A 15,606-nucleotide genomic window follows, 5' to 3' on the forward strand; every position below is an offset into this window, starting at 1 on the left:
GTTCTGTCTCTCTGGCCACATTCTCTAGATGGCCCTGCCAGGAGTTGCCAGACAATCATTTACATTTATAAGGGAAATCTCCATTTGTAAAGGTATCTCCCTCTCTGTTTTGGGAAGGGGGGGATGGCCTCATTTCTAGAGGCTTATCAGTGTGGAAGTTGAGGCCTTAAAGCTGCATAATAACCTTACTCTTGTTTACTGTGCTTTAGTGGTAATCTCCTGTAACTGACTCCCCCCACCCCCAACATCCTCCTTTGTCATTGGCTGAACATGGTATTTAAGATGAGAATTTCTGCTATTGTGTTAAGAAACGCAGTGTCCCTGCTTTCTCCCATGTATACATGTTATTAAACTTGGTATTATTTTCTCCTGCTAACCTGTCTTGTTAATTATTTGGCCAGCCATAAGAACCTTAAGGAAAAGGGCAGAGGGAGATTCTCCCTCTTCCCCCAACAGTTTTGGCGTAGTCGCCAGGAGCCACACTGGCTGGCAAGTTGCCTTCTCTGGCTGGAAGACCTGCCTTCTCCCTGGACTACTGCAGATGGTGAGATATGGGAACGCCTGACGAAAGCCGGCAAAAGGTAAGACTTCTTACCACGTCAGCCTCCCGGAATCTCTATCTGCGGAGTCCGGCGGAAGGAAATGGTGAGAATTTTTTCTCTTTCTAAATTTAGATTGGCAGGAGAAAATATTTGGGAAACTAGTTTCTTGGGCTTTTAGTGACTCTTGGTTTAAATTTTGTAGAGTACTCTTGGTTTTGATCTTGATCCCTTTTCCTCCCAGAGTAGTCTCTGTCTTGTTCTGTGTCCTGAGAACTTGGCTTTGTGACCAGTGAGAATATTCTCCTTGGTCTCCACCATACGGAAGGTGCATTTACCAGGGTGCACCTTGGTGGCCAGTCGAGTAGACTGGGGTTCCGAACTGTCTCTTTGTCCGGCTGTGCCAAGCTCTCAGGGGAGTTTGTCATAAAGGGCCCAATCCATAAGGGCTTTTGTCGTCTTAACCTTCGTTGCTTGTTAGTGCTGGAAAAATCCCATTCCAGTATCGCCCGCCCGGTGTCACAGACTAGCGGGTCTGTGACTGGAGGCGTCCCACACTATTGTGGGAGACCGGAGACACCATCCTTACCGCCTGTGCAACAAAGTTCTTTACTTTCTCTGACTATCTTTGGGAGTGAATTCTGTGGATCATGGGGGCTACATCATCTGCGCCCTCACCAGGGACGCCTCTTGCGTCCATAGTAGATTTATTCCAAGCGTAGAAAGTTACCTCCGGGTCTTTCCTTAAAAAGGCTTATTGGTTCGAGTCACTATTGGAATAAATATACAAATGATGATCCTACTCGTCAATGGCCAGATGACGGATCCTTTGAATTGGGAAAACTTCTAAATTGGGGGAAAAAAAATTTTTTGAGAGCTCTCACATAATTGTTTAATTGGTACCTAAGAAAAAAGGCCAAAAAAAGGAAGGGAAAAATTTGACTAGCCTTAAGACCTTGACTCAGGTTACAATTGAATTGAGAACATGTAAAAGTGTAAGTGTTGATAAGATTATAAAGGTTAGAATGTTTAAGCTAATTTTATATAAAGAGGTTACATCAACTTTGCCTGAGTATGTTTTAAAATGTCTGACTGGGAATGCTTCCCTGGTCCAAAATTAGAAGACCAAGACCTATTGATAAAAATCTTAATGATAACTATGTTTAGAGGTATAAGAGGTGATAAAATTTACATGAAATTTTGTAGGAAAAAACTGATGTTATTTCTATTACAGAACTGGTTAACAAAAATAGTAATTTAAATGATGGCTAATTTTATCTGATGTCTTATGAAGTCTTATAGGCAATCTAAATAATTATTGGGAACAACTAAATAGTTGTGAAAAAGATAAATGTTGGATGAACTTTAAACAATAATTATGTGTTATGGTGGTTACAGCTTCCAAACTCTTTTTGGTGACTTAAAACTTTAGAGTTTTGCTAAATTTTATGATAAAAATTCAGTTGAGTAGATCATTTCCAAATAAGATAAGATATTAGACATTGATTGCTAAACTTACGTTTGTCTACATTTGGCTTTTCATTACAGGAAATCTAAAAGGTGTTTTGGGTCTATTGGTAAACATGCGTTTTATTAAAAAATTGTACTATAAAGTAACATGTTTCCAGAAGTTATGAAGTGTTTATAAATTTTCCAATCCACAAAATGCTAATGTAAAAAAAAAAAAAGTTTATAACTGCTTACTTAGTTTTTACTTAGAAGTCAAAGTCTATAAGGGTTAAAATTTCTAATTAATATATGTGATTGAAGCTACTAAAAATTAAGAAAAATATGTCTGTGTACAAGGAAAATAAGATGTATAAAGAAAAAACAAAGAATGGAAATATTTTGTTTGATTGATTAAGAAAGATAAATTTGTCCTCAAGTACTAGAAGGGAAAAGAAAGACATGGGACAAATTCTGAATGTAAAAAGAAAGTTATAGAAGGTTTGTGGAAGAGGAATTCTGGAAAAAGAGTTTTTGCATGGTCAAGTTGGCTAAGATTAAAATAAATTTAATTAAGTAAATGAGTTTTAATATCAAAAGTAAGCTGGTACAAAATTATAATTTGGTCTTATTTCTCTTAAAAGGATAATTTGCTTAAACTTGATAAAGAGGTTATAAAAGATTTTTCTTTACCTTTGAGTAAGTCTACCAAAAAAAAAAAACTGTTAAAATAATTTCCTGTGTTCAAAAGACTGAGGTCTCTCTATTAAGGCTTTTTGGACTGTTAATGCTCTGTTTGCTTTGACTTTATATTTTTGACAAGCTCCCCAAAATTCATATCTTAAATAAAGTCTTTTTTTTTCTTTGAGAATTTTCAAAGGGCCCTGGAACTTCTCAAAGAAATTTGCTCTCTTCCTATAAGGAGGAAGATACTAAACTTATTAGGCTTATTCAGTACGTGAAATTACATGGAAAACATTTTCAGACAAGTGAAGATAAAACCTTCTTAGGTGGTATTATGTGGGTAAATGTTATTGATATAGGTGTTTTAAAATTGTATAATATTACTGAAATTCTGATCTGTCCTGGTTGTCAGTCATAATTCTGGTTATTATTATTTTAAAGTGTTGTATGTCACAAAATTAACCAAATTTCTTTGTCAATTGCCATTTTGAGGTCTTGTTTACAGACATTTCTTTGCTCCAATGCTTTTAGAAAGTGTTTCAACTTCAGAAAAATTCATGGAAAGGACTCTGATATTTACACTGGAATACAGGTTTCTGACAAACTTTCTGATCATAAAACTGAACTTGGTAAGAAATTACAGAAATCTGATGGAGAAACTGACTTCATGAAGCTAATTAGATCTAAAAACCTCACTTTAGAGTTGTATCCAAGCTTTGTTCACAGGCAATCTCTGGCACTTGTCTTCATCACTCAAGCTGCTAGTAACAAATAAAAAGTAGCTGTGTTCAGCATTGGTTCCGAACTCTTGATATGTCTGAAAAACAAACATATCAACATAAATTGACCTTTCTCCTGCATGCAGTGAAAGCTTTTGTTGTCTTATCTGCACTCTTTAAATCATCCAACCTAGAGAAATTAACTCTTGAACTTCAGGATCATGTGAAAAAATCAACTGCAACTTATAAATATCCAAGAAAGGCAAGTATTTTGCTCAAATGTTAAAATGTGTGTTACCAAACAAGGGTCTAAGCATATAGATTTTATTAGCTTTTGACTTTATAGTAACTCATTATATACAAGTAGAAGACACCTATTTCAACTTGTTTAGCCCTAAAAATTTTGCTTTAAAATATTTTATACTAGGACACTACAAATGCTTGATAAACTGCAAGTTTTGATCAACTCTGCAATACTGAGTAACTAACTACTAAGGATCCTTCTTGGACTAATCAGTCCTATTCCATATAAGGAAAAAAGATCATGGCCAATTGTTTTTAAAGACAGCACCTGATCCATCAATCATAGTACTCTTGGGCCATATACCCTTATAAATCCATAGTACATGCCCTTAAGTATCAAGTGACTGAATTTAAGGCTCAGAAAGAAGATATTATCCAAAGAAACTGTGAAATCTTTCCTGAAACCTTCTTCAAAGGGATTTAAGAATAATTCTATATGAAGACTCAAGAGATGGCACTGCAATTTCCTTCTAGTCCTTTCCTGTTGATGTTGACTGATGCTTTGTCAGGATTCCATTTCAACTGGCACCATTTTAGTCAAAAAGCAGTTAATTTCAACCTAAGAACTAGTTAACATTTTCTCCATTAAATTCACTAAATCAATGACAAGTTGTTTTTCAGAACGGTTATTTGAGGACATTTTAAAATACAGTAGTCTCTAGGGGCCGGCCCGGTGGTGCAAGCGATTAAGTGTGCGCGCTCCGCTGCAGCGGCCCAGGGTTCGCTAGTTCGGATCCCGGGCACGCACCGACACACCGCTTGGCAAGCCATGCTGTGGCGGCGTCCCATATAAAGTGGAGGAAGATGGGCATGGATGTTAGCCCACGGCCAGTCTTCCTCAGCAAAAAGAGGATTGGCAGATGTTAGCTCAGGGCTCATCTTCCTCGCACAAAAAATAATAATAATAAAATACAGTAGTCTTATCTTGAGGAGGGGAACAAAGAGAGAATTTTACTGTCAAGGCATAGGGGAAATTTGTATATAATCAAAATTATCTCTAAAAAATCTCCCCCAGAACCACCAGGATTCAGCTCATAAAAGCTCAAAAGCCAAGAATCAACTTGCTGTTTCTCTTGGCATTTAGCTGTGGCCGCTATTTCCCTGGGGCAGTAGAGGCCTAGGACTGGTTTGAACTGGGGAAAAGCAATGGAGTAAAAGGATTAGTCTTCTGGCAAAGCATAGAGGTGAATTTGCACTAAAATCTCCTATGATGGAGCTCCACTGCCCTCTTTACTGTATAAACAGAACAGTTTCTGGTGTCCAAGAAATTCAATAAGCTTAGGCTAAGCCAAGCCCCAGACTCTGAAACTCAATGGCCATTTCATGAAAGCTCTCTCCTATTGTACTGACAGCTGGGATAGTCAAAATGGAATCAAGTGTCTCATAATGTTTTTCTGATACTTAGGTGGACTTTGTTCAAAAATTCCCAAAGACGATGGCTGGGAAAATCTAACGCAACATCTCAGGAGAGCACGAAGGGGGTGGAACATAGCCTGATAAGAAAACTGTGGCATTACGTAGTTACAGGGCTTTTAGTCCTGGCTTCCTGATAATTCAGTGACTACTCTCTTAAAGTGCTTAAGATTTTTCCTGTTGAACAACTGATCTTTTGTTTTGTACTTAACCAAAAAAAAAGAAAAATATAAAAATATTTGGGAATAAATTGCTATGATGACCAAACTGACAAAGGCAATGATTGTAATGACTTGTAGTGTGTAACATAGCAAGGGTCACAGTGGACAATGAAATTATCTTGTGTCCAATTACTTTCAAATAAAGATTAGAACTATTCTAAGAGAAATGTTCAAGACAGAATTTCTTCTGCCTTAACATCTTTATATTACTAATCTTTTAAGGTGGATTAAAATATTAATGTTAAAATGAAAAATATAGGCCAGTCCCCTGGCCTAGTGGTTAAGTTCAGCATGCTCTGCTTCAGTGGCCTGCGTTTGGGTCCGGGGTGCGGACCTACATCACTCGTTGGCAGTCATGCTGTGGCAGCAACCCACATACAAAATAGAGGAAGACTGGCATGGATGTTAGCTCAGGGAGAATCTTCCTCAAGCAAAGAGAGGAAGGTTGGCAACAGATGTTAGCTCAAGGCTAATTTCCTCAGCAGAAAAAAGAAAAATATAAACAATTCAAAAGCCAATTAGTGAATTTAATTACTGTTATTATTATACCTCATTTTGAAACAATTCACTGTAAAATATCCTAAGCTTGGATTACTTAAGAGTATTTAATTATTCAAGAGCAATTAATAAACTTTTTGTATTTTTACTTTTTAGGACAATGTACCTGACTTTTATTGACACATAATTTGATAGAGAAACATCTTTTGATACATCTACTTATAGTAAAGCAAGAGATTTACTAAGAGGCAGAAAGAAAAAGCACAGAACACCAATCTTTAGGGAACAAATTTATTTTGATTTCTCTGAAAATATCAGGAACTATGAAAAAGAAGCTGAATATCTGGCCATACCAAAATCAAAATACAAGTAAAAATAACTTTGAGAAATCATGTTTATCCTTAGAGAAACATGTTTTAAAATACCCACTTTAACATTCTTCCCCCCATAGAGCAAAACAAGTTCACTAGACCACTACACTGGAGCTTTTTAACTGACACAATTTCTTTTTATTATGAAATTTTTGTTGTACATTATTGTTTGTCAGTCACCATCTAAGTGCATCCCTCCACCCCTTGCGCCTACCTCCACCCCCCTAGCCCCTGGTAACCACAAAACAGTTCTACCTGTCCGTGTGTTGGTTTATCTTCCACATATGAGTGAAATCATGCTCTGTCTTTCTCTTTCTGGCTTATTTCACTTAACATAATACTCTCCAGATCCATCCATGTTGTTGCAAATGGGATGATTTTGTCTTTTTTAATGGCTGAGTAGTATTCCATGGTATATATATACCACATCTTCTTGATCCAATCATCAGTCAAGGGACACTTGGGTTGCTTCCATGTCTTGGCTATAGTGAATAATGCTGCAATGAACACAGGGGTGCATAAGCCTCTTTGGATTGTTGATTTCAGGTTCGTTGGGTAGATACCCAGTAGTGGGATAGCTAGATCATAAGGTATTCCTATTTTTAATTTTTTGAGGAATCTCCATACTGTTTTCCATAGAGGCTACACCAGTTTGCATTTCCACCAGCAGTGAATTAGGGTTCCCATTTCACAATTTTTTAAAATAAAAATGAAAAGAAGCAAAAAAGCACTCAATTCCCACCTTGGAATCTCATCATTTATAAAATAACATGCTCAACTGTCAGTGACAATAAACACTTGGTAAACCTGAAAACAAAGCTTTCAATCAATCAATTCAGATTCCAACAGAACACAGTATATTTGACAGCTGGGGAAAACCAGCTTTTATCACACTCAGGTCCTACCAAATACCAATAAACACAAACAGGGGTTAAAAACAAATTAGTAAATCAAAATCTTTCTGTGGAATAGCAGCTTTCATAAAGTAAAAGAAACCAAATTCCACAGAGTTGTATGTTCTGTAAGCACATGGCCAATTTTATTCCCAGAGTCCCAGAGTCTTGCACTATCAAAATAAAAGCATTTTTGTCTTGGAAAAGTCTGATGAAGGCACCAAAAGCCTATCCTCCAAATCACACTTAAAATGCTTTTATCACCCTTTCAAGATGACTTCAACCTATTAAGAGTTAACTTTCTACATATCTAAAGATACATAAAAAAGTTGCAGTCTCATCTGCATTAGCAAGGCCCTGTCTATTCTCTTTGCCCCTCCCAAATCCTTACAGTCTGGTTTACCAATCAGGACCACTAACTAGGAGGATAAAAATATACGCCCATGTTCACTAGCCATTAAATAAACATAGACATTGGAGCAGGCTATATTTATAATCATTTATAAGACTTCCAAACTTTCTAAAACTTAAATATAAACCCATCTCCAAAAGCTAATTTCACAGCCCCTTAATATTCCGAATCTGGACATCTTATTTTGCAGCTCTCTTCTGTGTCTCTCTCTTCCAGCTTTTTTCAGTAGTTTTACCTTGGAGGAACCTTTGAAAAAACTTGCAAATTAAGGGAACCCTCAAGGCATGTGAGTGTGAGCACTAAGTTGAAGGATACTCTTATTGCACAGAAATCCAGAACTATCAGACTAGGACTCAGAGTTCTTTCTCTTCTCACAAAGACAATCTCAGGCTGAGAAGATTTAGAAAAACGATCCCTCATCCAGTCATACACCAGTTGGGAAAAGAAGGGGAAATGCTTTTTAATTTGGTTTTGCAGCTCTTCAAGGAGAGTTTTAGTAAGGCTTGAGATTTGTTGCTGTCTTTCTTCATTCTGAAGCCCAAGTGGCTGTGGAACCTTGATTTCAAGAGTTCCTTTGGCAACATGATTGTTCGAAAGACTCAGTTTCTGCTTCCTCTAAGAATTCCGTTACTTAAGAAAAGATAGTGTCTCCAGGACCTTGCAGAAACTTGTTCATACAAAAATGTTTGCTAAACAGACTAGTTTCTGTAGCCATGCTTCATCTTCAAAGCATTCAGCAAAATCTGGCCTAGTATTTTCTTCGTAACACTCTGACAATTCACCTTTCAACTCGAATATCCTGCTGAGAACTCTTCCTCTGATAAGCCACTGGATTTCTCTATGTAGATTTAGGTGTTCTTTCTTCAGGTTTTGGTTTCTGGGTTTTTAAAAATGTTCTTGCATAAACAGGTCTTTAATAAAGTTAACCATTTTTGTAGCATTGAGAACTTTCTTCATTTCATCTCCAAGTTTTTTATATCAGCACCTCTCTGTGAAGAAAGCAGTGTGCTGTAACATCAACATCAGGATTTTCTTTTATTAAAATGAGGCAAAACTTGTCATGGAACAAACCACTGATGGGGCAGCAGGAGTAGAGATGACAAATCTTTGGTTTTCAAATACGCAGGAGAAATTTATATTGGGCTTTGTTTCGGGGAGGCACCTCTAGGAGCAGAAAAAGTTTTCTTGAATTTCAGCATCATTTACAAATCCTACAAATGCTATAGAGCATCACAAATATCTGGGAAATATGTTGACTCATCAACCCAGACAGAGAAGCTGTTGCTTTTCAGTTAATTACACAAAACTTCTTTAGCATCATGTGACATAAGTCAATTTATTAAATTGAGAGTAAAGTTTTTTCAATTTTGTGTACTGTTTCTTGCCCTAGCATTTTAATATTGGTATTATTAGATTCTTACCAACTAGGTGAATTTTTCTTTTCTGGAATAAGTTCTGCTACTAAATAATTTGCTTCCTACACCTTTTCACCGAATGTGATTTTTCTGAACAAAAGCTTCACTGTTTTGATATTCCAAAAGTCATCTAAAATAATCAACACCTTTACTTATCAAATAGCTATGATTTATACTTAAAATTGCTGGAGCAAATGCTAGGCTTGTACATTGATTTCCACAGACGATGTGCAATGGAACAAAACAGGTTGGATTATAAATCTATATAAAACCACTGAGAAGTAGCTTTCATTGTAAACAAGGAATTTGTGTCCCTGGTAGCACTAGTATACCATAGTAACTCAGAATACTGTAATTCTTCATCACTAACCTTATCAGAAATATCTGTAGTTCTATACCTAAAATGCTTCTCTTCTATCTCACACCTTGTCTTCACAAACTACAGCACTGGACCGTCAGATCTGTTTGTAACAAACAAATGTTAATAAAACATAAAAACAGGCATGATAACTAAACAAGAAAATCACAAAAAGTATAAACACTTCACAAAACAATTCACTTCTAATCTATACGACCCATGTTTTTGCAATATTTACAACAAAGAGGCAGGGGACAGCTGAGTTGCAACACATAACCATTCTTTCCTTAGAACGAAAATTTTCCTCTGGGTATATCTCGCACAGAGCTTGTTTGCTCGCATTAAGTCAGTTGGCAGTGCAGAAAGGGAGGCTGGGGAGGTAGTCACGAGGGACAGGCCATCATCCTCCTACCACTCTCCCCTCTGTGCAAGTGTCACCAATTATCCACAGCTTCTCCTAGCTCACTCAAATGCACGTGAGTCTACTGCACACTGCCACACAGCACAGAAAAGATCCCTAACAAAATTGTTAGAGCTGCTCAATCATCGTTCACTACTGTGAGCACAGCATTATGCAGCACACAAAGTTCAGAAATATTTTCAATCACCACTTTATATGGAATCCCAGCAACATCTCACAGAACCCCAGTTGAGAAATCAACTTCTAACACCAGATGATTTTTTTTTTTCCTATGAGATGTCATTTTCATTTGACTCAGATCCTTCTGTGACTTGACTTGCAAGTTCAGGCTTAGCTCCTCCCTCATTCACCACCTGAGTCTCAGATATTGGTTTTGTCTGCTCCAGCTCCCCACTATTTTCTGGTACCACCTGCTGATTATTTGTTCCTTCTGCTGGGTCATTTTGATTTGATGTGTCACCAGACCCCAATTTAGCTTCTTTCTCATTTCCTGCTTGTGCTGCCTGCTTTGGGTTAAGCTGTAACGGGTCCTTAGTACTCTTCACCACCTCCTGGAGATGATATTTTCTGAACAACATATAATCTTACACAACAGTTGGGCAACAGACAGTTTTAATGATTTCTACTACCACTTAGTACTGTGGATTGGTAAGATCCACTTTATTTTCTGAATTGACGCTGTTTACTATTCCTGTAACAGAATAGAGACACAGTCTGAGAAGGATACATGAAGCTTGATATACACAAAAGCAATCTTTCATCTCTTTCTGTTTGGGACTTGTTAAACAGTATATATACTAGGCTACTACATGGACCTCAGTCAAACTCCCTGAACTTTTTCTCTAAATAAATACAAATGAAATCCTGAAACATTTAATAAGAGTATTTTTTTTTCCCCAAAGAAAATTCAGTCTTGATTTGGAAAAGACTTATTATCTAACTACCAGATAATCTCATATCCAACATATTGAAATCAGTTAGGTTGGATATTATTTTAAGGACATTTTAATATACTTGTTCTACATTTGAAAATGTAGGCCTTATATCTTTAAAAAAAAATTCTTAAAAACAAGTATTTACCATTGCACACCAATGTAAAATCACTAAGAGAAATATACCTGCCAATTCTTTGATAATTTCTCTATTCATGTGACTGTTATTTCTAGATCTGTATACAACCTGAAATGTCCCTTTTTAGATCTTTAAACCGGGGTTCCAAAAATGTTTCTGCATATTTCTTCACATCTTCTAAGATAGCCCTGCGTGTGCCTGAAAGGGTAACATTCGTAGAATAACCCGTCGTCGTCGTCTTCTTGGTTTTGTACATATCCTGCAGAATACGATGTACCAATTTCTCAGGTTCTAAGAGAAAAAGTCAGCACAGAGCAAACAAGTAAGAATATAAGTTCTCAGACATTTTAAAGACTCTTCAAACTCTCTAAAGTGAATTTTCATTGGCAGTGACATAAATTGACAGAGTAGAATTATCATAATGAATTTTCAATAAGTCTAACCAACCATTTTTTTCCACCTAATATTTCTTCAGTGCCTACTATGTATTAACACTGTATCTAATATTTTAACTCTGCAGCATTATTACTGCTTTCATGAAAAACAATTGTTCACGAAGACACTGGAATTAACATTTCTGTAATGTCTCATTTATCCAGCACCACCAACATACTGCTGTTTTCCTATAACAATAGCAACTGTCAAAGTAACAAACATTAAATAGTACACATTTTTTTTTACAAAAACGAAACAGAAATCTGCAAGTCACTTAAAAAGATTTCATTAATCCATTAGCTAGAGTTGTACAGAAGTCTAGACCCCAGACCTTGGAGGAGCTCCAGAACCATGAATTGCACAAGATCATGATACAGTTCTTAGGCCACATCCTGATTACACACAAGTCTATTTTGGGCTGCTCAGTGTTTGCAATACTTTTAAAGTATTTAACCACAGTTAAAAATCTAGAAACTTCTCCAGATTTCCAACTTCTGAAAAACCAGAAGATCTGGCCCTACCAGAACTACATTCCCAAATGGCTGGAGCTGAGTAGCAGCTGCTCCTTTTAGACAGAACATGTACTCTTGTTTTGCCTAAAGTTACATACAAAGAAAGCAGCAGAGCCAAGTTTCCACTCCTAAGCCAATGCTACGTCCACCACCCCATTCCACCTCTCCATATGCCTAGGGCTAACACAGTACAAACAGGATGCAATCAAGTGATTAACTGAGCCATGACCATGAAGCTATTTTGTAGGCAGTGTTCTCTGAAACAGGGAGATGCCCAGACATTATAGGACCGATAATCTTTTTTTTATAATTTTTTTTTAAATTTATTTTTTTCCCTCAAAGCCCCAGTAGATAGTTGTATGTCATAGATGCACATCCTTCTAGTTGCTGTACATGGGACGTGGCCTCAGCATGGCCGGAGAAGCGGTGCATCGGTGCGCGCCCAGACGCGAACCCGGGCCGCCAGCAGCAGAGCGCACGCACTTAACCACTAAGCCACGGGGCCAGCCCAGGACTGATAATCTTAAGGCGTAGTAGTCAGACACACCTATGCCAAGTGTCCTGATGAAGACTACATTATTTACTCCACTCTCCACTGACTGGAATCTTCTTCGCCTCATCTCTGTAGATGCCTTAAGGTCACCAACTTCTTTCTTCAAAGCAGCCTCCACATCATCGTCATCTCCCTCACTTCCAGAGGGCTGCTGATCCTTGCCTGTAAACTGTTTGCATAAAATTAATAAGCAGAAACGCCACAACAGCTCATGTTAAAAGCTATAATTAACTACTTACGTGAAATCCCCAATGACGGATGGTTCAACATCAACAATAAAGCTATTCATTAAGAGGCTGAGACATCACTCCCTCCAAAATTCAGAGGAAGAAGGGAGTTCCCTCAGACTATGGTACACATAATTTTAAAATGTTTTCAAAAGCATCTTGACAGTCTGAGACAGAGGACAATGCGCTCACCCGATGAATTTCAGGGTGGACCTTAATCCCGTCACTAGATATCTTAGTGCCTGATATGATACTCTCTTCTTGGTGAGATTAGACCAAATAGTTATGGAATTAGAAACTCTTACTCTTGTTCTACTAAGGAACAGGGAACAGAAACAGTTCAAAAACTCACTCAAGGTAGCAATGTAGAAAGGACATGCACATGTGGTCCACTTCTCTGCCTCACCAACAGAGCTGCCAATCAGGCACTAATACAACTATACACATTACGCAGCCTTTATTATATACCAAGATCTATTTTATGTACATAAGCAACCTTTTAGCTAACCTTAAGAAACACTATCATTGTTCTCTTCTTTATCTAGCTCAGCAGAATCAGATTTAGTGCCCAAATCCCAGCGCAAGTAAATGACAGTACCTGAATTCAGATCCCCTCAGGACCATCCTCCTGCATTTAATTCCTTGGAGTGTTCGTGTCCAGATCCTAAACCAAGAAAATAATGATTTCCAAACTGTGAGGGGACAATTAGAATTTAGGTGATATTGGTACAAAAGTTTCTACCTGTTAAAATGTATTTATACGTGCATTTGACACATAACTAGCACTAATACTAAACTCAGTATCTATTCCAGAGATACTGCTTAGGACCAACACATTATCACCGCCACGGTGCGCACATGGCGGTTAAGACACGGCAAAAACCACGAGGAATGAGGTTTGCCCGTGTGAACTTGCACCACCTACATCACCTACTCGAGCCTCAGTGTCCTCGTGAACATTACGTCACAAGGATATCGTGAGGAGTAAATGCTTCTGAAACAGCTTCAGAAACACAAGGCCTGAGCCGCAGGAAGCAATCTAGAAAGGAGAGCCACCATGATTAACGATGCGGACAAAAGCCCAAGGTGCAAGCATTTCACGACGCGAGGGGGCGGGAAGCGGGGAAGCCACGCCCCTTCCCCGCCACGCTCGCGACAAAACTCACGCATGCGTATACAGGCAGCCGGCCTTCCCGCCTTCCCTCCTTCCTCAGAGCCCTAACGGCCCTGCCCGCCCGAGCCTGTACCTTTTCCGGACCGTACACGTCGTCTGCGTACTCGTTGAGCAGGCTGTAGGCCTCCTCCACGCACCTGCGCTCGTTCATGTTGCAGGTGATGAGAAGGCCCTCTGGCCCGGGTTCCAGTTGCCGGGGCCGCCGCCGGCACGCACTGAGCGCTGCCTTTGCACTTCCCGCCGCCAGATTGAGGCGGCTGCTGGACGGAGGTCGCCATGGTGCACGACACCTGACGCTGGCGAAAAAATGTGTTCCTCCACGGCTCTCAGCGTCCTCACCTCTGAGGGCGCCGGCTGGTGACATCAGACGTGCGCGACCTCCTCCCCTGGCCCCGCCTCCCAGCTTCCTTCCGTGCTGCGCCGGTCCTAAAGCCTGTCGGAGGCTGTCTGTGGAGAGGAAGTGTGAGGCCCGCCGCTGCCCCGCCCCTCGCGAGGATTGACAGGCGTTTCTTTCACGTCACCACCGGAAGAGTGGGTTTCCTTGGAAAGTGAGCTTGGAGGGAGCCGGCCTGTAAGCTTACATGCTGGTCTCCAAGTGGGTATAGACATTGCTCGCAAAGAACCGGTTTGTTTACTTATTCATATTCATAGATCCGTTCAGTTAATATTTATTAAGCACCTGTGTGCTAGTTATTGTCCTGAATACTAAGGTTGAGACCGTTGGCAAAGCAAGACACTTCATACTCACGTTGCCCTTGTAGGCAAAGGTTTCTTAGAAGTTAGTGGGGCCTTCCAAACCACCCTCCTAATTTTTGCTCCTATTGAAATGTGCATATTCAATAGACTTTCTTTTACTATTACTGTTGCAGGACCCCCAAAGGTACAAAGGAAAACAAGACATGAAGTACAAGGAACTCATTGAAGTCAGAGACCTGATTATCAGAATGAGAAATACAAAATTAAGGGAAACTGGGCCAAACTTCTTAACATTAAGTTGTCACCAGGGGGACATTTTAACTTGGAAAATATGTTTATATTAATACCAAAAATATTGTCCATATCAATTTCTTTACACACTTTTGTTTGACACTGATGTCATAACAAGTGATAGTGACATTTTAGTGAATTATTCTTCCAATAATTGGAAGGAAATCACATTCTTCACTTCTGAACAAAATCATGTAGAGCCAAAACAGAGTTTCGTTTGTTGCCCTAGGAAGGATTAGCTAGTCCAGTGACCCCAAAATGTGGCATGGATTGTAGTAGGAAGTCAGGAATACAGAACCTCTTATTTATTGTGAGGCCTGCATCAGTCAGATACCCATTCTTGTGACTCCCATGAAAAAGTAATGCTGATATGAAATAACAGTCTAGAACTCCATATACATCTCAAAGAATTTTCACTAACAGTAAGGGAAAATATTCATCTTTTCTCCAAGGAAGTATATATACCTTGCCATTTTCTTTCCTTCATACCTGTCCCCAAAATGTTTAAGAACCCACTGGTTAGTCTGAATATGTAAGCAATCCCCTCAGAGTTAACATCATAATATTCCCCATACCCTGAAGTCAGGAATCCAGCTCCTTTACTTCACGCAGTTAGAAATCAACTTGACCTTTATAAATCCCTTGTCTCGGGGGTACACCTTTGACAGTGTACTGCTTTTGGTGAGCAAATGCAGGAATACTGTGCATTTTACTGACCTAGATATTTTAGTCTCACATTCTGAGATTTAATTGTTATGTATGAAGGAACAAAATATTAAGAGGAGAAAAAGTAATTAGTCTGATGCTGAACTTTACGGTTACCTGTTTTTTTCCTTCATTATATATGTCATGTAAATATATATATAGATATTCTTTGCATAACCTTATCCTCCCTTAGATTCTTTTGCTTAAATCACTAATATTAAGCCTAGAGTTCCTGATAATAAGGTGTTA

The 15,606-nt window shown here is 38.6% G+C and overlaps 1 protein-coding gene across 1 annotated transcript; it reads right to left on the reverse strand.

The window, feature by feature from the left end:
* Nucleotides 1-6,036: 6,036 nt before the first annotated feature.
* THUMPD1 (THUMP domain containing 1) lies at nucleotides 6,037-13,956 on the reverse strand. The gene is given in 6 exon segments (XM_058569886.1): nucleotides 6,037-10,384; nucleotides 10,812-10,888; nucleotides 10,890-11,055; nucleotides 12,259-12,433; nucleotides 13,739-13,865; nucleotides 13,867-13,956. Coding segments are annotated over 6 exon segments (1,044 nt in total). The 5' UTR covers nucleotides 13,944-13,956; the 3' UTR covers nucleotides 6,037-9,962.
* Nucleotides 13,957-15,606: the final 1,650 nt, after the last annotated feature.

This window comes from Diceros bicornis, chromosome 26 (assembly GCF_020826845.1).
Source record: "Diceros bicornis minor isolate mBicDic1 chromosome 26, mDicBic1.mat.cur, whole genome shotgun sequence".
NCBI classification, from domain to species: Eukaryota; Metazoa; Chordata; class Mammalia; order Perissodactyla; family Rhinocerotidae; genus Diceros; species Diceros bicornis.